The sequence below is a fragment of the Equus asinus genome, chromosome 1 (assembly GCF_041296235.1).
Source record: "Equus asinus isolate D_3611 breed Donkey chromosome 1, EquAss-T2T_v2, whole genome shotgun sequence".
Taxonomy (NCBI): domain Eukaryota; kingdom Metazoa; phylum Chordata; class Mammalia; order Perissodactyla; family Equidae; genus Equus; species Equus asinus.
In genome coordinates this window covers 95,248,943-95,271,298 of record NC_091790.1, presented here as the reverse complement: position 1 = coordinate 95,271,298, position 22,356 = coordinate 95,248,943, and the positions used below count along the sequence as shown (strand labels likewise).

Here is a 22,356-nt window from a genome sequence, read left to right as displayed (position 1 = left end):
GGAAAATTTCCAAACTTATTTTTGTTTTCTTTCTTTCTGGAAGGCACAGGAGTATACTCTCAGAGAGAAAGCCTGAGGTTTAGATTTGTAGTCATCTGCCACTTCCTAGCTATAAGACCTTAGGTAAGCTTTCCACCTCTCTGGACTCATGGCTCCTGCAAGGTAGAGAGATTATTATCTACTTTGAAAAGAATCGAAAATCAGTCAATGAGATGATGTATGTAAGACATGAACACAGTGTTTGCTCATAGCCTTTATATACACTAGTCCCCCCTTATCAGAAGTTTTGCTTTCTGTGGTTTCAGTTACCCATGGTCAACTGTGGTCCAAAAATACTAAATGGAAAATTCCAGAAATAAACAATTCATAAGTTTTAAATTGAGTGCTGTTCTGAGTAGTGTGATGAAACCCTACCCGCTGCATCTCACTCAGGGTGTGACTCATCCCTCTGTCCAACAGATCCACACTGAATACACTACCTGCCTCTTAGTCACTTAGTAGCCGTCTTGGTTACCAGATCAACTGTCACAGTATCACGGTGCTTGTGTTCAACTTACCCTTATTGTATTTAATAATGGCCCCAAGGTGCAAGAGTGGTGATGCTGGCAATTCGGATATGCCAAAGAGAAGCCATACAGTGCTTCCTTTAAGTGAAACGGTGAAAGTTCTTGACTTAATATGAAAAAAATAATTGTATGCTTAAGTTGCTAAGATCTATGGCAAGAATAAATCTTCTTATCCGTGAAACTTTGAAGAAAGAAAAAGAAATTCATGCTAGTTTTGCTGTCATATCTCAAGCTGCAAAAGTTACAACCATAGTGCATGGTAATGCTTAGTTAAGATGGAAAAGGCATTACATTTGTGAGTGGAAGACATGAACTGAAAACGTGTTCCAACTGACGGCGACATGTTGTGCCACAAAGCACTGAGCCTAATATAAAGACTTCAGTAAGGCCTCCCCAGAAATGAGTGATAGCAAGCCATTTATTGCAAGTAAGGGATGGTTACACAGATTCAGGAATAGGTTTGGACTGAAAAATATAAAAATTACTGGAGGGCTGCATCTGCTGCTGAAGAAGCTGCTGCCACATTTCTAGCAAAGTTGAGGAAGTTGACTAAGGAGAAAGGATACCATTGAAGTAAAGTCTTCAGTCGTGCTGAAACCAGGCTCTTCTGAAAGAAGATGCCCAAGAGAATCTACATTCATAAAAATGCAAAGGAGGTACCAGGGCATAAAATATGGAAGGACAGATTAACTCTGGTACTATGTGGCAATGCTACAGGGCATATGATAAAGCCAGGCATGGTGCACAGAGGGAAGAATGCATGTGCTCTCAAAAACAAAAACAAAAATCATCTGCCTATGTTCTGGTAGCATAATCAGAAGTGTGGGTAATAGCCATCTTGTTTATGGGATGGTTTCACCAATGCTTCATTCCAGAAGTGAAAAAACACTTGGACGAGGAAGGGCTGGAATTTAAAGTTCTAAAATAGTAGACAATGCACCTGGCCACCCTGAACCTATTTGCTATGAAAAGGAAAATGTTGAGATTGTATTTTTACCTCCAAATATAACCTCATCGCTTTAGCCCCTTGACCAGGGCATCATTTGGTTTGTCAAGGCCACATACACCTGCCTGGTATTTGATTGCATTCGATCAGCAATTGATGCAGACTCTAATCTGGACATGATGCAGTGCTGGAAATCATTCACTATTTCTGATCAATAACATTCATCAGAGCTGCAATGGATGAATTAAAACCAGAAACTTTAAGTGCCTGCTGGAAGAACTTATGGAGCGAAGTTGCAAATGATTTTAAAGGCTTCCCAGGGAACAATGGAGAAGTTAGAGAAATCATTCATGAGCAAGACAAGTTGGTGGAGAAGGATTTGTCAACATGCTTGATGAAGAAGTGAAAGAACGTATTGAAGGCCATTGAGAAGTGTTAACAAATAAGGAATTGGAAGAACTTGTTAATCATCTACAGAGGAATAGGAAGACAAAGATGAAGAAGAAGAAACTGAAGCAGAATCAGCAATGTGGACATTACTAAAATTTGCCCAAGTGTTTCAAACTGCACAGACATTAAAGGACGAAATTAGGGGATACAATCCTCAGGTGGAATGCAGCATTAAAGTCACCCATGTGATCACTGAAGGACTACAATCTCTAAAGCAACACTTCGAGGAGTTAAAAAGAAAGAGACAGCAACTTCTGATTACAATGGTCTCCTAGAAGGTTCTGGCAAAAAACTTTCCACTATCGAGGATCCCCAACCATTGACATCATCTGCTCCTGACATCTAACCATTGACATTGTCATGACTCCATGATCCTGGAGCACCTGAAGCAAAGGGTCCTCTTTCTGACCTATCGTAGCCTTGTAGCAGCCAATAGTAGCCTTGTACTACCTCACTTCATGCCATCATGTAGGCACTGTGTCCTCTCACATCATCACAAAAAGCAGACTGAGTAAAGTACAGGAAGATATTTTGAGAGAGAGAGAGAGGCTACATTCACATAACTTTTATTACAGTATATTGTTAAAACTGTTCTATTTTATTCTTAGTTATTGTTCTTAATCTCTTACTGTGTCTAATTATAAATTAAACTTTATCATAGTTATGTACATATAGGAAAACACACAGTATATATAGGGTTCGGTACTGACTGTGGTTTCAGCATCCACTGTGGGTTTTAGAATGTATCCCCCATCGATAAGGGGGCACTACTGAAACTACATTCAGTGTTTTTCAGTATATATCAAAAGCTCAAAAACATAGATAATATCCCAAATCTGAATGTTAAGCCATTTGGTAAACACTTGAAAATTGGAGATTATAGGCTCAAAGTCCTGAAAAGTCTGATTCAGGATGTAGATGTCCTATGGATGCCACTTTGAGAAATACTGTTTTAGAAACTCAAAAATGTACCAGACCATCAGGGCTGATAACCAACTGCATTGCTTTGCATGCTGGAGAAGGACTTTGAACAATCGGCATTTTCAATTTGATGCTGAGACGTGTCTGGAGGAGGGAAGCTGTCTCAGGGCTGAACCGACAGAGCTATCAGAATTCACAGGGTCTGATTTCTAGGATCCTTATTTAGCCACTCACCCCAATTTCTTCACGTTTCCCTCATTCTATGTAATATAAGTGCCTAAGTTAATCAATACATATTCTGTAGAAATGCAAAAAGGATGAACAAAACCAAAAGACCTCAGTAATTTTTAACTGCTCCCCCTCTGAAGGAGAGAGTGGGAAATGTGCCACTCTATTGCTATTCAATTAAGAGTTCATTTTCTTTTTCCAGTATCCTGAGTGGGGCTGTGCTTTTAGTGATCATGGCTAGCATCCTTGTTACATAATATCTTGGGTCCCTACTGAGGCCCACATGCACACAGACATGAACACCTCACTGTCACACCAGGTCAAGCTCTGGGGGTTGACCAAGAGCCATGACAGTGGCACCCAGGGGAGCTGGGAAAGCCATGGAGCTCCCAGTCAGTGGGCATCCAGGCCATTCGTGTACAGAGTACCAGTGGTGGGCATTGCTGGGCTTCAGGGAGGACTGTCCTTCACGGCCATGCTGCCTGTGGGGGCGTGGGCCTGCGCCCCTCTCCTCCGCTGCCGTTGGCTCCCAGGTGGGAAACAGGAGAGCACTCTGCCCTTGTAGCAGCGCCACAGCCCTGTGTTTAAAGTGGCCACCATCTTGTGGGCTACCTGCTCTACTACTGAGCATGCGTGGGGACCTGGTTACAAGTACTTTCTGTGCCCAAACTGACTCCTGTCTGAGACCAAGTTACTCAGGTTTTCTGAGCCTTGTTCACTTTGTAGATAAAACGAGGATAATCTTGGTTCTGCCCTCTTCAGGTACATGTGAAAACACAGCTTAGCATCTAGAGAATCTCTCGGAAGATACCTTTTGCTAGCCTCCCTACTGTTAGCACAACTTCCCAACCCACTAAAAATGGACAGGGGTAGAGGATCAACCCATTTACAGAGTCATTTTGGAGTTGAAACAGATCTCAGAGGTTGTCTGGACCAAGAGTCCTTTTAATTTGGGAACCCCTTTGTGGGGGCCCAGATTCCATTGCTTTTGGGGACCAGGCAGGGTATAAACACTCAGACCAGCATAGGGCTGTATAGAAGGAGAAACTGCAGAGGACCAAAAGCATGTGCTCTGCCCAAGGGACTTCATACTCAATAATTTTTAAACATTATGCTGGCAAAAAAAAAAAGAAAGAAAAAAAAGAAAAAGAAAGAAATTATGCTGGCAGCTTCAATCCAGGCTGAGGGCTGTGTGTGGCAAGTGTCTGACCAGAGTCAGCAGTGGGTGGTGGAAATGTGCTCAGGGGTTAGAAGTGTGGTGGGGACCTCCCCTGTGTCCCCAGGAGCTGGGCTGGGGGCTGACTTCCCCACTCCAGTGAGTCAACGTGCTAAGGGGCGCAGCGCTGTTGGCCACCCCTCACCCTACTACAGGTGGTGCCCCAACACGAATGCTCACACAGTCCCTTGTCACACACAGACCTTTCTCAATCTTGCAGCCCCTGTGCCGGAGCGGATGGCATCCATCAAGGCCTGCCTGGCATCTACCGGGTTGTTGAGGGGGCCTGAGCTGGACCTGGACGCCATCCTGGACGTGGAGGAAGCAGCCAGAGGGGGCGGGGGTGGCAGAGCTGGCGGGGGCTGAACACGAAGGTCTTCTAGCCCTGGGGGTTCAGACATCTGTGCAGACAGTGCAGCATGGCGGAAACTCTGGAGCTCCTCAGAGGCGAGGGATGTCACCTAGCAACAAGATGGTTAAACAAGAATGTCCCCAGTGGTCCCTTCTAGGAGATCAGTGCATGACTGACTATCTCACCCTTCAACAAGCCCAGGAGGTGTGTCTGTTCACTGTCCCCATGCTCTCCCAGCAGCCAGCACTGACTGCAGGGAGCAGGGCAGGCAGACGTGCCTCACTGAGAACTGCCAGATCTCTTACTTGTCTTGGCACGTCCCAAAGGACAGACCTGGAGGCCACACACCACTCTGACCAATCATTGGGGAGGACCCACACGCCAGGCAGGTGGGCCTGTGAAAGCTAGATGAGAGGGGCCTGACCCTAAACTCAAGTCCATGGTGGGTCCTGGAGTTGTGCCAAACTAGCGCTAGAGGATGCAGCAACTTCATTCCCAGAGGTGAGAGGCTGCTTACTCCTAGCTGCCGGGGATCTAAGTCCTGAAGCCATGCACGGAACCTGCGGAATTTGGGAGGGTGCTAGGTGCTAAGTATGCAGGTAGGAATTACATGGTCAGGAAAGGGGGGAAAGTTTCTGGATGCTCTCACCTCTCCTGTGCAATGGCTGCCCCAGCCTCTTGGAGCTGGGCACCCACCCCTCAACGCCTCCCCAGTGGTTGTATTGGCTACCCCAACGATGGCTGAGCATCCAATTAGAAAATTGGAGGGGTGTCCTGGCTTTTCAGCATCTACCCGGGTCACTGGGGGAGCAGGTATGTGAAACCACCCTGGCAAGGAAGGTCCTTCTCTTACCTTCCGCAGGCTGCAGGCACCACTGTGACCTCGGATAGCTGCCAGCAGAGCTGAGCGCTCACTCTCTGCCTCTGTGTAGGACGGTTTCTTTGGCCCTCCCTCTGAGCTGTGTTCTGCAGTCTAGAATATTTAATAGTGTCAACATATTTCACGCAGAAGATGGAGAAATGCTAATTGTAAGGCAGCACAAAAGAAAGCCCACACACATCTGTTGAGGCCTATAGGATCAATTTTACAACCCCTATCTGTTAGAGGGTAGATGTAAAAATCAAAGGTTCTGCATGTGGGGAAGCATTGGATGACTGCCTCTTAACATCCTATCACTTCGATTATTGGTCCTAGCTTTTCAAGCTGGTAGGTGGTGCTTTTAAGCCCTGCAGACCTGGATGAAAGTCCTGGTTGCCACTAGCTAGTAGTGTGACCTTGGGCTAGGTCACTTGACCTCACTGTGCCTGTTTCCCCATCTGCAATGGAGGAAATAGTTCCTAATCATCCATGTTGGTATAGCAATTAAATGAGATAATGTCTGTAACATGTTAAATGCCTAGATAGGGGGCGACAGGCATCATAAAATTGTCCTTGTTGTTACTGAAGAATGACAGTATGCCACTGCTAGAAATGCAGGCATATGGGAGGGGTGGTGGCCTGGCCTGCCTCTTCATTTACCTACCGCATTGCTCAAGGACCAGTTAGGGATGACCTACCTCCGCCTCTCCACTCCCAGGGCACAAGTAGGGACTAGTTATTGGCGACATCTTTCCCCAGGGCAGTCAGGGGCCTAAAAGCAGTGTGGACAAGCCCAAAGCCATCAGTTTTAGTCTCCTTAGTGGTTCTATTCGGATACTCCATAGGCAGTAAGACAGAAATCCTGCTGAAAACTAAACCTGAGCGTCCTCCCTCATTCGCATCCTTGCCCTCTCCCTCCTCCAAAGCCATCTGAGAGTCTACATCCAAGCACCGAACTGACAGGTGTGGAAGGTGTGCCTATGTGCTGGAGGCAGGCGCCTGCCGTGATCACCTTGCGAAGCCCGTCCTTCCCTCCTGCCGAGTGGATGGCTTCCATCAGGGCGCTGTGTAGGGACGTGTCTTTTGGTGCTGGCCTCTGGACAACAGGTCTGAACTTCTTCTTCGGGCCAAAGATGCTGGGTGGCAGTGTACCATCGGTTTCATGTACATCTGTGCATAACAAATTGGGCTTCTCCTTCTGTTCTAGGGGCTCCCGGCCAGTGTGGCTATTTGTGCCGGGCATTCTCGGAGAGTGAGGCTCACTGTGGACGGGGACCCTCCTGGAGCCATTCACCAGGGCCCTGCCAGGAGTCTCATCATCTCCTGAGCCAGGAGGCAGAGGATTTGTACTGTCCGGAGGGAATTTGAGGTCAGATGCTGAGCCGGTCCTGTGATTACTTGTGCTCTGTTTTCCACTGGAACCACAGTTCTGTCCCACAGAAACATGATCCCTCTGGGAAGTTGTGACCAGAGGGACATAGGAACGTCTGTGGATGTCAGCAGGACAGTCTTGATTAGAAACCTTTCCATAAGGGCTGCTGACTTGCCCTCTGGGATGGGCTCCTTCTGCTGATTCTTCCCCATCATTACAAATCTGTTTCTCTGAGCATGGGCTGGGGGTGGTACCACCTTTCACAGCAGATGATTGTCCAGTTAGCTCTTGTGCTCTGCCTTCATGAGTCTTCTCGGCATCAGCATGCTTTCTCACTATATTGGTGTGGGTCTTTGGGGTCCCTATCCGCTTGGCAATGGCAGAGGCCACGTACTGACTGGATGTTCTTCTCTGAGGCTTGAGAAATGGGACTTCTGTGGTATTAGCTACTGGCACTTTCATGTGACAAGCGACTGCAGAGGGTGGTTGGCTCTTCCCCTCCTCCAGATGTCTCCCACCTTCTTGGTGGGCAGACTGTTGCTGGGGCAATGTCACTTTGGGGTCTGGGAAGGCGGGCTCTGCTCTGAGTTTGCTTTCCTGATGTTGTGGTTTTGCTGGCACGGTCGGGGTCCTCTTGGCTGAGCATTCTGTGGGCCGGCCAGAGTGTTTTCCCATAGAGTTGGCCCTCCAGAATTCTTTGACTTTTCCAATGGGTTCACCTTCTGTTTCAAGGGTGGGTGACAGGAGTATGATCCTGCCCCCATTGGCATGGGGATTCACCAGATTCCCTAGCTCATCAATCTTAATGGCGCCTGTTGAGAGCGATACTCCTCTGTCGTAACACCTCATCTCTGATTTTGGAGGGACAATTTTATATGTTGTGAGGCCATATTTAGGCCCATAACTTCCCCCTGCATTTTGGCCTCGTTGATACCAGAACGGTGGTGCTGAGACATCGTTTTTATCATTGCCCTTCTTTTCCTTCATTGGCTGCGAATTCACTCTCTTGATGGCCTGTGTCTTCTCACTGTGAGCAGAGCCATGTGCCTCGCCTCTCTCCTTTGCATGTAGGTCATGTGTGGGAAGCCTTGAAGCAGATGTTGCCTTGGGCTCCACGTTATTTGGATTCACATCTTTACAGGTGTTGGGCCAGGCTGACTTGATTTCTTTTCCAATGTCCTGGGAAGGAGTAGACGACTCAGGCACTTCTGCGTTCTTCTTTCCATGTTGCTGGCTGTGCTCAGCCTGATACGGCATCAGGTGGGCTCTCCCGTTGTTTATACTCCCCTTGTCAAAAGAACCAGCATTGTTGTTTCTATTGGAAAATAACCCTGAATCCACAGGATCATCTAAAACTTCCCCTATGAACGTTACTGGGATTGCATTTTCATCACTGTCGGGGATTATGGCATCTTGCATGCACCCACTAGACACACCATTTATGGAGCTGGTTAGAGAGCTGGTGTCGGTTTCATAACTCTCTTCCATTTCTGCAAAGAAGTACAAACACGAGTCAAACAGGCTGGTACCGCCAGTCTGATTCCCACACCAATTACTTGGTGTAATGACACCTGGACTTTGATTCTCCTGAGGTTACTTCTGTGTAAGTTACATACATACGTTTTAAAGTGTCATTTCAGCTTGTAATCTACATATGCCTGAGGCCAGAGGTACAACTTTCATTACTCAACAGAGGAGCTGCTTGCCGATCCATGATGTCTCAAGGCAAGGTGTTTAGGTACAACATTTTGCCAAGATCCTTCACTTAAAAAACAGCTCTCTAAATCAAAGCCCTCTGGAAACAGCCTCAGCACAGAACATGAAGGTGAGCTGCGTTCAACCTTCATCTTGGTCTTGTTCACCAGAAGCACCACAAAACATACGGGACCACTGCCCTCACCTGAAGTTCCTAAGAGGCAGATAACTAAGCCCGAGCACCTCAGAGCCCGAGGACACAGTATGGCTGACTTAGATTGTTCAGCGCTGTCAGCCACGGCTCCTGAGGACAGAGAACTGAAAGGCAACTCAGACAAAACTAGTGATCAGCTCTGTAGTCTGTTTCTTTATTGTTTTGTTTTAAGGCACGGCCAATATCTAATTTCCAGTTTATTTTCACTGTTTGCCTTTCTTGGAAAGATTCCTTGCTTAATTTATTCAGATTATTTGCATCTGCTTTGGCCTTACAGTATTATTTCCCCAAATAAATCCCCAGAATAGCAGTGCCATGGGATGCTCCATTACACAAGGTTTCATCGTCAGTATCTTTCTTCAAGAGAAAGATGTCACATGTTAGCAAGCAAAGGGCTACAAGTCTCAGTAAAGAAACCTGTTTAGCTGTGTGTTGCCCAGTGTTTCCCTAACTCATCCGGTACTGGAGAACTTTTCTCTCCTTAATGTGTATACAATACTTTTGTTGTTGCTGTTTTGGTGAAGAAGATTGTTGCTTAGCTAACATCTGGGCCAATTTTCCTCTCTTTTGTATGTGGGATGCTGCTGTAGCACAGCTTGATAAGCAGTGTGTAGGTCCGCACCCGGGATCTGAAACTGCGAACCCTGAGCCGCTGAAGCGGAGCTCAAGAACTTAACCTAGGATACTTTTTAATCTGCAAAATTAGTATTATTCAGAGCAGGTTTTAGCAGCTATTCAGACTTTTCCACAGTACAACTCGGCAGCCCCAGTGAAAGGCAGTCCACAGGAGCCATGCACACCATACGCCCGCCCCTCTGATCTGGGCTTTCTTTAAACTGCAAGCCTTCTGCAGAGCTTTTCCTCATGTAGTTATACAAAGTGTGGTCAGAAAAAATAACTTCCAGAGTCTGCTGCCACACAGGGTAATGCTAAAGTAGCAGGGATGATGCTCCTTACCTTCCAGATCGCCATCAAGTTCTGTAAGCGTTTGCTGGAATTGTCTAGCAATAAATTGGTCTTCATCATCATTTGAGGTGGTAGCAGCCTTTTCAGTTCTAGGGCAGACCAAAGAGAAAAGAAAAACACTCATTTCTCCTATTATTAACTTAATTTACTCCCTTCTAGAAATACCTGTGGAAGGTACAACTCATATTCAAATTCATACTTACTGGACTACGGTCGTCCTGGGAGCTACTCAGATAGGGAAGGTGTGTGTGCGCATGTGTGTGTGGTGCATGTGTGTGGAGTGTGAGGTGTGTGTGGCCCCAAAAGGTTAGTAACACCCAAACCACACACAGCTCCCCTTCACTCTGCAGTCTGAAGTCTAAGCTTTAATGAGCAGCATCATGCCACTGCATGAAGACAAGCTAACATGCAAACAGGATTTGCTTGCCTATTTGCTGTAATAAGGCATTCACCTGTACATGGCACCTGCCTCTGGATGGTAATAAGGAGTTAGGCCACCTGGATGCCAAGTTTGCAAATGCGCATGGCAGCCAGGGCTGGTCCCTCTCACCCCACTAGCGCCCGCACAGCCAGATCATTCCTAAGCACTATGGGGAGTGCTTAGGAAGGGGAAGGTCTCCCTCAGGTCCCTGGAGGCTCTGGTGATGGAGGCTGCATGCTCCGATGTAGAGACATTGCTGGGCTCATGACTCCCATCGTGTTCACCCTAGTGGGGTGACATATGGTCCAATATGTCCCTTTTCCCTTTTTGGCCTAATTTGAACCCTAGGCAAATGATGGATGGAACAAGGGCTTGGAGGGCCAAAGTATGCCACCTGCAGAGCTGAGGTTCCTGGGTTCTTTTACAGGGAATGTCAAAATGATGATGATGACAACGATGACAGCAAAAACTCTAACTGCAGTGACAGTAACAACAGCTCCCACTCCTGGTAACTCCCCAAGGGCCTTCTCTGAGACCCAACAGGAGGCAGCGCCTAACAGCACAGGCCCCCGCCATCCCTCTGTGCCACATGCAGCCTACATGTGCCCGGCCCCAAACATAGCTCTTTTGCACGTATCATCTTATTATCATGCTCACAAGCAATTTATAAGGCAGGTAGTATTGTGATCATCTTTTTACAGACCAGAAACTGTGTGTCAAGAGACTAACCTAGGTCACATAGGTCAGGTCACTAACCTAGGTCAGACCTTCCTAGGTCACATGGGCTCCTAAGCCTGGGGGAGGATTGGCCACATTTGGTGTCCAGAGGCACACTGTGGGCCCTGCCACCCAGACCTCCAGGAAGATGTCAATCTGCCTGCTCAGGAGAGCCGGATCTTGCCTTATTTGCGTCACTGGGACAATAGCATCCATGGAACAACTGCTGCCAAAACAATTTGAAAACGGTCTTTGCAAGGGCTCCCATCTCTATTTTCTCACTGTGCAGAGAATAGAGGCATGTGTATGGCAATTGTCTATCTTCAGTGAAAGCCGAAGGTCTTTTCCGCTGATTGTTAAAATTGAGGACCAATGTCCATCCTTGCTAATCAGGCCCAGATAATGATGCATGAAATATGCTTTACACAATCCTCACTTACGTAGCAAAGTTTGTATTCTGATAAATGAGTCTTTCTTACTTGGTGACTGTGTCCTTTTGGGAGCCAGGAAGTGGCTCCCAGATTAGTCTCAGCTAATGTCTTCTGACAAGCCAGACAAAGGGGGTTGGTTGGGGATGTGTGAGCATGTGGGCCAATTACTAGGGACCAGGGAGGGACAGACTGCCTCTTCTGTTGCTTGTGCCTTGGACTTTAATTATTTGAATGCATTTTATCAAAGTTGTTTTTCTCTTTCATGGGATGTGATAGCTTAAATAAACTTAATTTAAATAATTAATAAAGTATATGGCAGAGAAAAAATGGACAGTGCTATATAAACTAGCATTTTAAATGGAAAACCAAGCACTTTTTAAATACTGGCTCTGAGTTTAGCATGCTTAAAGCTGAGCAAAACAAAATCATATTTGCACTTTTACTTCAAAGCATTTGCCTTTACTTCAAAGTATGCAAAATCACATCGCCCTGTGGGAACAGAATGACATTAATAAAAATGAAAAGCTAGTAATATAAAAATTCCAATGATGATGTCATTTTATAAAGTTAAACTAGAGAAAAGAATCATTGTAAGCTGAGGAAAATGCACTGAATTTGAGACACTCACAGTTGTTACTGATTTTAACTGGAAATCAAAATGGAAATGACATCAAGAAGCAAAAACATCATTTTAACTTTATAAGAAGTTTGGCTCATTAGACTCTCTTTTGATAACTTAAGGACACGATGTTATAGAAGGAAAAATATAAACACAACAATGTTCATCATATTCAGGGGAAGGTCCTCAAAACATCCCGCAAGAGGGAGTTCGCTAAAACCCTGTGCATTGATTCCAAAGGGCATTAAAGTCAGTCAACACGATGATCCTGAAGTCCACCTAGAAATACAGATCAATGCTCACACCAGCATGTTATGTGAAGAAATCAAGACATATAATTACATACAGGATAATCATGATGCGGTAAAAGTAATGTATGCCTATGAAAGGGTGGGAGATAAATCTGAATCATCACCACCAACCAGAGGATTTGTTGAAACGGATGAATTATGGTGAATATTTTATCTTTTTTTTTTTTTTTTAGAATTATGCTCATTTTGGTAGAAAGCAGCTTGAGTGATAAAACAATTTTTTAAGTGGGCAAAATTTAATAACTCTTTGGTCCTCTAGTGAGTGGTGATTCTGTTTTTGCAAAGTAGTTTACATTTTTGTTTACAATTTTACCTCGTGACTGAGCGTCTAAGGACCCAAGTGTGCAGTTATCAGCCTAACAACCATCAACAAGGTGGCTGCAGCAAGACCTGGATGTCAGCCCTTCGCCATCTTCCTCCCACCCAGGTTCACATCAGAGCCTCTGGATAAAAAGCATCAGTAGCCAAGCCCCAGGGGCTCAGGGCTTCTGAGCTGGTTCCCCTGCCCCTCTCCAGTTCAGGTCTTCTTGCTGAAGTCTGGGGACCCTACACTTAGTCCTGTTCCCTCCTACCTGGTGCTATTTCCCTGCCCAGCCCTTCGTCCATCTGCCTCATGTACACCTCACAGTGTCCCAGATGCTCAGTTCTAGGCTCTGCTGACACATCCCTATTCCACCTTTTGCCCGGCCTTGCTCCCTGACGCTCCAACATGGGCTTGGGTCCTTTGGGCCCTGCTGCCCAGGGGAGAGAATGGATGCATGACAGGAGCCACCAGACTTGGAGGGAGGGAGGGTCTTCCCAGGGCAGTCCAGTCCTTGGCTGGTGTTTCTCTGAGGCTGCTGAGTCCCCAGCATCTCTAGGGTGGGGAGAGGCAGGGCCTGCAGACCATTTTGCTTCTGCAGCTGGCTCTTCTCTTCAGACAATGCAGGGGAAGCATGCCCTGGGTCCTGGGTTTCTATTTGAATGAATTATCTGGCAAAAACCAAAGCTGGTGGCACTGTATCTCTTTTGCTTACAATACAAAATCTCAGGAGGGAGCGATTCAGTGATATTTGCTTTTCTTTCCTCATCAACTCCATCAACGTCTCCCCAAGGGTTACTAATGGGTTATAACTATTCCTCTCTCCCTGTAAAACCCAGTTTGAAGCACTTTGTCCCTGGGCTTGGAAGGCATCATTCTGTGGGCATAGCAGGAGAGCCCAAGGATGTGTCCCTGAAGAGTCAATAGTTGGCAAAAAGCATCAGCCTCTTTTTAGCTCAAAGTAAACGGGCACAGCTGTTTCTCTCCCGAGCATCATTCCCCAGCCCCCAGCCTACACCCAGTCTTTAGATATGTTTCTTATTGACAGTTTGTTTTGGCTTAAGATCAAGAAAATAAAGAGCAAGCAAACATAGTGCAGACACTTTGATACCAGGCTGCACATGTTGAATAAACATTACCAGCAGCATTTTCTCACACGGAGTGTGACTCTGCAGACAACACGATAACGTTTAAGCCACTACTGCCTAAAATACGAGGGACAAAGGACAGCACTTGCGAGTTTCAAACCAGAGTCTGCCCAGGAAGTGGAAATGCCTCCCGGGTCTGCTCCCTGTGGGGTGGCCTGTGGGGGGCGGTGAGGGCAGCAGGGTGGGTATTGTCAGTGGGCGCCAGCCTGGTGGCCTCAGCACTCACTCACAAACCAGAACTAGGAGCAGCTGTGTCAAATCAGTGCCAGGAAAAAAGGTGCTTTTTGTTTTCATTTTACAGGAGACAGAAGAAAAGAGCATGGGCTGATTCCAATCCATTCTGGCAGATTAAGTCTTTTTTCTGTTTGATGCAGCCAGAAGAGTTTCTTTAAGTAATTTATCCAATGGCAGAATTATGGAAAAAATAGTTTGAGAGGAAAAAGACATCCCTTTCAGGTAGCAATTCGATTTGCCAATGACAACCAACCCAACCCATGTGATTTCAAAACAATTACTTGATAAACAAAAGGCAAGAAGCCTGGGAAAATATACAGTCGATGACAGAAATACACGCTTAATTTCTCCATTCCTTTTACAAACGTTCCTGTATGGACAAAGCCCCAGAGTTCAGAACAACAGTGTCTAATAGAAATGTAATATGAGCCACATATATAATTTTAAATCTCCTTGTAGTCATGTTGAAAAAGTTAAAAGAGAAAAAGTAGGTAAGGGGCCGGCCCCATGGCTTAGCGGTTAAGTTCCTCTGCTCTACTTCGGTGGCCCAGGGGTTTCGCCAGTTCAGATCCTGGATGCGGACTTAATACCACTCATCCAGCCACGCTGAGGTGGCGTCACAGATAGCACAACCAGAAGGACTGCAACTAAAATATATACATATGTACTGGGGGGCTTTAGGGAGAAGAAGAAGAAAAAGAGGAAAAAAAAAGATTGGCAACAGATCTTAGCTCAGGTGCCAATCTTTGAAAAAAAAAAGTAGGTAAGGTTAATTTAAATACCTTATTTAACTTTAATTAGTATACGTTAACACAATATTTAACCCAAATTATTTTCATCATTTCTACATAGAATTGATATAAAATTACTTTTTTTATGACAAATTTGGAGCATATTTTATACTTACAGCACATCTTAATTTTGGGCAGCGACGTGGCAAGTGCTCAGTAGCAAAACGTGGTCAACGTTACTGTGATGAACAGCGCAGTTCTCCAAGGCCGTTTTTTAAAAGCTCTTTTGTAAATGTAGTTACAAAGTTTCAGGGTTCTAGGTGTTAAATGCTTCTAAATGCTCTTGTGGTCACAAAGTTCATGTAGTTACAAAGTTTCAGCATTCTGGAAGGTCTAACATGTTTCTAAATGTTTCCACACTTACAAAGTTTCTACAGTTACAAAGTTCCAGGGTTCTGGAGGATACAAAATGTTTCTAAATGCTCTGAGAGGTCACAAAGTTCCCTTAGTTAGTTCCAGGGTTCTAGGGCTCCAGAGGTTGGTGTGATCTAGCGGAAAGCCAGGTCCTGAGTCCCTTTCCAGCCCCTCCACTAGCGACCTCTGCATTCTTAGTTCTGTAAAATGACTTGAAACCATAAGCCCTGCAGGTAACAGCACAGCTTCTCACTTCTACAGCCATCGTGTCCACCACTCTCCGACAAGTGAGGTTGAGAAGGAACTCAGGGATTGCCAGGCAGCTGGTGGGAGGAGAGCAGGCAATGTAGGGAGGTTCCCTTCACAGGGAGAAGCTACATTTCCTGTCTTTTGGGGCTCTGCACATGATTTCAGGGTGGTCCTACTGTTCAAAAACAGAGCCTGAAGCCCTCTTATCCAATCTCTCATTTACTCCTCACAGCATTCCTGCAGAACTGATGTTCCTAAAAGGGACCCCAGAACTGAGAGTTTCACAATATGTATACATATACAGATAGATAAGTTGCCTGATTACAGCAAGATTGCCTTCAGGATTCAAGGGTTTAGAAATAATGTTAGTTCTGCTGTAACTTTTCCCTAACTTCCCTAAATATATATAGAGTTTCTTTTCAAATAAAGATGTTATAGTTTAAAGAGGCAGATAACAAGAGCTAGATACAGGTTATGAGGATTCCCAACAAATCAAATTTCTATCCTTACTCGTAACAACAACAACAACAACAATAACACCAGCTATCATTTTTTGAAGGATGGCAATATGCTAGATACTATTCTAAGGAGGAAGTACTGCACATCTTGATTGTACTGACAAGATAATTGAAGAGAGGGGTCAAGTCACTGGCCCAAGGGCACATAGTCACCAGCAATGGGCAGATATGACCGCAGGCAGTCTGACCACGAACTTTTTACTCTTCACAGCAAGTTGTTCTTTAAGTGTCAGGAATAACGGCCTGGGCCATATACAAAGGAAAGACGTGTGTGAGAAGAGATCTTTAAGCAAATGTAGTTATGAGTGACAAACCTCCCTCCCAGGGCATAGTTGTGATGAGGTCACTCCTAGGTGTCCCCACGATGAGGGGGCAATCACTACATGTGCTTTTCTGTTGTTGGTGTGCTTTTGGGCTGAATTCTTCCTTAAGGAGCTTATTCACTGGCTGTACTAAGTCTAGAGGAAGACTCTGGGAATTTGACGTCCCACTCATGGGGGCAAGTTTGAGTTGAGAGCATGGACTTATTTTGCAATGAGAAATTAACATTGAATCCAATCAAATGACTTGATGGAAAAGATATCATTTTAAGATCACAGCACACAAAACACATTCCAATTATCATCAAGCATTCACACTTGCTCTTTTTAGAAGACTGGTATTTATGCTTGAGACTCTTCAATTCAAAAATCTTGGCTCCCAGAGGCTTGGCTGGAGCCCAGCCAATGCTGCCATTGATGAGGCAGGAGCTGCAGCAGCACGGAGCGGAACCTCTAAATCAACTGCTTGGAACAGAAGCCATGAACTTGGCCACTAGACTGAATAGTTTAAGAAGGATGCTTTCAGTTGAGGCCAACCTGCCCAGCTCTCCTTGGACAGGCGACAAGAACTCTGGAGGAAACAGTACTTGCCTCCAATTTGTCAAAGTGGGACCCCAGGCAATCCTAGCCAAAGAAGTCTAAATGACTTTGCTATCTATCTGCAGGGTGCAGAGAAGGAGAAACACCCAAGCAAACTAGAACTTAACTTGGTAGACCTGACAAACTTGGGTCTTCTCAGGTCACGAAGGGTCTGACACTGTTCCCAACAATGCTCAGTGAATACCTGAGTAACACAGGAGTGGCAATAGGACAGGGTACTCTGACACAAAGTTGAAAACCATGAACACTCCTTCTTTTAGGGGAGACTGGTCCCACAGTGGAAAGTCTGCAAGCTGAGGGTGTCTGAGACTATCGGAGATGGCTTTACAACCTATCAGAATACACTCCCCACCTGGAGACCCAGCCTTGCCAGTCATGGCAACGGGTAGCTTCTGCTTTGCCCAAGCCTCTAAGGCCTGGCATTCAGAAGGTGGAGTGGTCTCACTGCCACAGCTGGGTCCTGGATCATCACTCTTTGCCACACAGGAAGAACACCCTTTCTGAGAATACAAATGGTCCCTTAGGATTAGCTGCAGAAACTAGGTGTCAGAATCATACAAGGCAGAGAAGATAGAAGTCATCTGTGCAGGTGGCCGAGGTCAAGGACACATCTCTGTGAACAGTGGTGGTTCTGCTCTCACACAGTTCTGTCAGCTTGATTCCGGGCTGCCAATCCCAGCCCAGGTTGTCATCACTGAACTTGACCACTGGCCAGTCTGGACACTTGAAATTGGCCTACTGCATGTGGCTCGCCCAAGTTTTACAGACTTGATCTCTGGCCCAGAACTAGTCAGACCCTGCAATCTGGCCCAACCCCATCCTGTCCCCTCTGGCCTTCACTGCCTTTTTCCTGTCCAGGCTGTCAATGCCTTATGCCATGGACAGGACCAGAGAGCACATCACTGGAAGGCACTGTATTCATAAAGAGAGGAATAGTCTTTCTACATCTGTGCAACTGAGGTGTATACTTGTGGATGCTTTAAGTGTGACAATGTGGAAGGGTGAGGACATCGAACAGCATTTCCTAAATAGTGTTCAATGGAACATGATTCTAAAGGACGTTAAGAGGCAGTACAGAGGGGAAAATTTAAACAGGTTTCTTTGCTATAGAATTTGTAACTTTAATATTTCACTAAGAGGAGGATATAATGACTTCCCAAATTTATTTGTGAAGAGATGTTTGTCAAGAGATAAATCACAGGAAATATGTGAGTAACTGCAACGATATTCCAAAGTTGGAAACTCAGCGAGCAGAGGGAAGGCCAGGCGCCTTCAATCCTCAGAGCACACATCTGGAAGCAGGCCACACCTGGCATGCAGATGTGTTTAGTTTGGCCCTGAATGTTTGAATTGGTTGCCAACGTTTAAAATTTGGAAGACCTCACATAAAAGTCTAGATTTCTGGCTTCACTTCAAAAAGTGGCCACACTGGTCTGTAATCCCTCAGGGCAACAGTTGGAAGGAAGGAGTGGAGCTGCACTTTAGAGAAAATTTGTGCTTTCTACCACTTTCATGGCCTCTGAGTTTGCAACTCCAGCTTTATACTAGACACTGGTCATAAGTAATCATGAACTGTATTGAAAACCATGCATTTGGACATAAATATGTGATGTGTCATGCTGCAGTCTCTGAGGATGTCTAATTTGTCAGTAGGGATAACTCCCGTAAAAAAAAACAACCTATGTTCATTCCATGAAAAATCACAGGCGGAGAGTTGATCCCAAATCTGGGGCAAATAATGGATGAGCACAGAAGGCTGCTGAGCTCCTTCATCCGCAGTTGACTGCCCCGAGCTGACCCAGAGAAGGCAGGTGGCCTGCTGTGAAAATTCATGGTGCTCCCTTTCCTAAACTAACAGTAGTACTTTTGACAATGGATCCCACTTCGCAGGTATGCAATACAGACTGCGCCACGCACACTGGGCATTCAGAGGCTCACCACACCTCTGACAGGTAGGTGGGATTATCTGTGCATGCACAAGTGGAATACAAGGCTGGGCTAAGTCAGGTAGACTCTTGAAAGTCAAGCAACTCGTGAGCAGTGGTAGGATCCCACTGTGAGCCTGCCAGGTTGCCCCCTCCCCACCACGCTATGCCTCAGATTTAGGGGGCCCTCAGGGATGAGGGAAGAGAAACATGCCCTGCTCCCTGTTTGGATAAAACATCAGGTTCTGAAGACTCCATGATTACCCTGGCTGAGGCCACAGACAACATGACCTCTCAGGTTTGGATAGAAATCAGCAAGATTTTACATTAGGGGCCAACACCAGCAAAGCAAACTAGGACTCTTAGAGCAGCCTTCCTGGGCGCACAGTGTTAACATGTCTGATTAGTTTCAGCTGTAGTGCTCTGTGCGCATGATCCACACACAAACTAACAGAACACACCTGGAGATTACTGTAGAAAGCTATTTTTCTTTATGTTAAGTAGACTAGGATAGAAATGCCATAATTTTTCTCTGCTCTCATAGATGCAAACAGCACAGGCCAAGCTCAGCTAAATGCATCTTGCATGGGGTGGAGGAGGAATGGACCAATTGCCACTTTCTAATTTCCTGTTTAATGAAATTTGAACTTGGCCTTGGAATTGTCCTTAAGATTGACGAGCTACACTTCAAAATTATTAGAGTATATAATAACACGGGGAAATGCTTGTGATAAACTATTAGGTAAAAACAAATCAAAATAAAAATACTATTGACACTACAATTACATAAATCAGATTTGTGTGTTCATATGGACAAAGTTAGGACACAAAGTGAAAAACAAAAGAATTCATTCATTTTGGTGATTGACTTATGAATTACTTTTTTATTATTCTACTTTATTCCTATTAATGTTTCTATTTCTATTAATGTCACGCATTGTGTGATGGTGCTTAAAATTATCTAAAAAGTGAAAAAAATTGATGGGCTCCAGAAAACTAAACTGCCTTTCTATATAAGAATGAAGAAAGGAATTATGACAGTGTGGTGCCGGTACAGAGATGGAGAAATGACCAGCACTATTGGAAAGAGAGTGGAAACAGACCAGTGTATATATGGAGCCCTAATGGAGGACCACAGTGGAACTAGGAGTCAGCAGGAAAAAACAGATTCCTTCTTCACACCACACTTGAAAATAAACCCCAGGTAGACAAGAAGCCCAAATGTGAGAAAATAACACTAAACTTTTACAAGAAATTCAGATAATCTTGAGTCTCATAGGGTATAGGAAGGGTCTCTTAAATATAGAGATCATATACATTTGGAAGAGAAAGGATAAATTCAACAATATTAAGATTAAAAAGCAATTTATATACAACAAAAGAAAGCAGAGTTAAATTCAAGCCACAGACTTACTCTCCATGTACCAATAACTGACCAAGGAGAAATTAATAATTTTTTTTAGAAGTAACATCCCAATTTTTTTTAAAAGGACAAAGTCTATGAAAAGCCAATTTGTAGAAGAGGAAAATCAAATTGTTAATACACATATGACAAGATGCTCATCCTCTGATGAGAGAATTATTAATTAAAGGCACAGGAAATGCTGTTTGACACCTATAGGAAGAGCAAAATTTAAGAAGTCTACTAATCCCAGAGACTGGTACAGACGTGGCTGACAGGCTGTCACAGACCACCGGGGGGCGTTATATCAGACAATCATCTTGGAGAGCAATTTGTCAGTATTCCATAAAGTTGTGGATGAGTTTTTCTGAAGGTCTGATAATTTCTCTTCTAGAAAACTCTATGTGTAGATAGAGACATCTGTATAACTTGCTCATTGTTTCCAGTGGTGAAAAGCCAGAACAACCTAAGTGTCTATTAATTAAAGAAATGCATAAATAAACAAACGAACGACACATGTATTATCACGGATAAATCTTAAAAACATGATGTTGAGTGAAAATGTATATTAAGAGCATGGTACCATCTATATAAAGGTAAAAACAAGACAATATTATGTATTATTTATAAATACCTGCACATCTAGAAAGAGCATGGAGATGTGATTGTGGACAACAAACCACCACATCGGGGCCTGGAGACTTCAGTGGAGGGCACCTTGCACATGGTAGACGCTTCATGAATATTTGTTGGGTCACCATGACAGAAGACTTCCCTCCATCAAGACTAGGATAGGATGTCCCTTCTCAGCTGTCCCGTGACTCACCTTGGCTGCCAGTTCCCAGAGACGTTCCTCTCCCACGAGGGGCTCTTTTGGGGACCCAGTTCTGGGGTTCCAGCTAGGTCCTGGTCACTGCAGTCTTCCTGGTCTATGGTCCACTTATCTTTGAACTTTGTGCTGTCATGTTGGGAATCCAGAGAGATGATGTCTGAAGGGGAGCTCATCACTCCTGAGTCCTCAGTTGTGTCCTCTGACGCAAAACAGCTGCTGACAGAAACCGTCTCCTCGGCCTCTGACAGCACCGGCGGGACCCCGTCTGTGTCACAGGGGCTGTCAGGCCCCAGGGGCAGGCTCACTGGACAAAACATGGCAAGGACAGGTCAACCAACACTTCAGTTTCTACACTGCCATACAAGAACAAAACTAATCTGCCTGACTCCTCTGAAACGTGGAATTCAGAGTATAGGAGCAAAGGAGGACCCAAACACTACAGCTTCCACCAGAAACACTGTAACTTGGAGGGAGCTGATGCATATGTGTGATTGAGAGCAAAATTTTCCCTCAAAAATCAGCATATTATGAATCAGCCTTAGAATTTTTATCCTGTATGTGCCATTGGACAAACACCTTTAAAAATTCAGACTAACCACATGGTGAATGCAGTTGTTTCTAGTCTGATCTTTGGTTTAATTGAAGAGGTTTTTAAATGAGTTCCTTTAAAAAATAGGGGTTTTAAAAATACAAGCAAACTTAGAAATAAATAATACTGTTTGGGAACTTCTGACAAATATTCCATAGGAACATTTGAAATTTGGCCTAAAATATTAATGACACTTTTCCTCAGCATTCAGCTCTCCCTTCATTTTTATATGTGAGACAGTATATCTTGGTTTAAATAAGAGATGATCTTGGGAGAGAATGTTCAAGAAAAATCAAGAAGAATCACAACAAAAGTGCCGTTGGTTGAGGTGACCCGGCCCCTGAGCACTAAGTGCAGCAGGAGAGACGCACAGAGTCGCAGCTCGCTGTCACAGCCTGAGTTCCATCGAACTTCCTGTCCACCGTGGGGATGCGGCAGCCAGCTGGCACTGCTATCAAGCTCTTCGGAGATACATTATGTCTAAGTGAGGTTATTATTTTTCTCTTACCAAACTTCTGGCTTTTCTAAGATCACTGAAAGCCTTGTGCAGGGAGACAAACCTCTTACTATTCTGGAGTTGGAAGGACAGGAGTTCACAACTCTGAACCAGCTTTATATCAGAGTTTTATTTTCAGTTTAATGGAGAAATAGACTTTCAACTTCAAGACACCTCAGGACATATGATCTCAGCACTGTTCATGGTAGTCCAGCAGCTAAGGTCTGTGTTGTGTTGCAGTTTCAGTGCACTTTGTGTTAAAATAATTCCTTCAATAAATGAATAAATGCATTAAATGAATGAAGGCCAGAGA

At 44.9% G+C, this 22,356-nt stretch overlaps 1 protein-coding gene across 15 annotated transcripts in view; it reads right to left on the bottom strand.

The window, feature by feature from the left end:
* COBL (cordon-bleu WH2 repeat protein) overlaps nt 1–22,356 on the bottom strand; it is a 281,679-nt gene that overhangs the window by 14,541 nt on the left and 244,782 nt on the right. For all 15 annotated transcript variants that reach the window (XM_070496988.1, XM_070497264.1, XM_070497441.1 and 12 more), the window contains 5 exons: nt 20,953–21,262; nt 9,777–9,874; nt 6,551–8,400; nt 5,533–5,652; nt 4,531–4,788 (listed from right to left, as the gene is read on the bottom strand). In XM_070496988.1, coding sequence (XP_070353089.1) covers nt 4,531–4,788; nt 5,533–5,652; nt 6,551–8,400; nt 9,777–9,874; nt 20,953–21,262 — 2,636 coding nt within the window. The remainder of the gene's footprint in view (nt 1–4,530; nt 4,789–5,532; nt 5,653–6,550; nt 8,401–9,776; nt 9,875–20,952; nt 21,263–22,356) is intronic.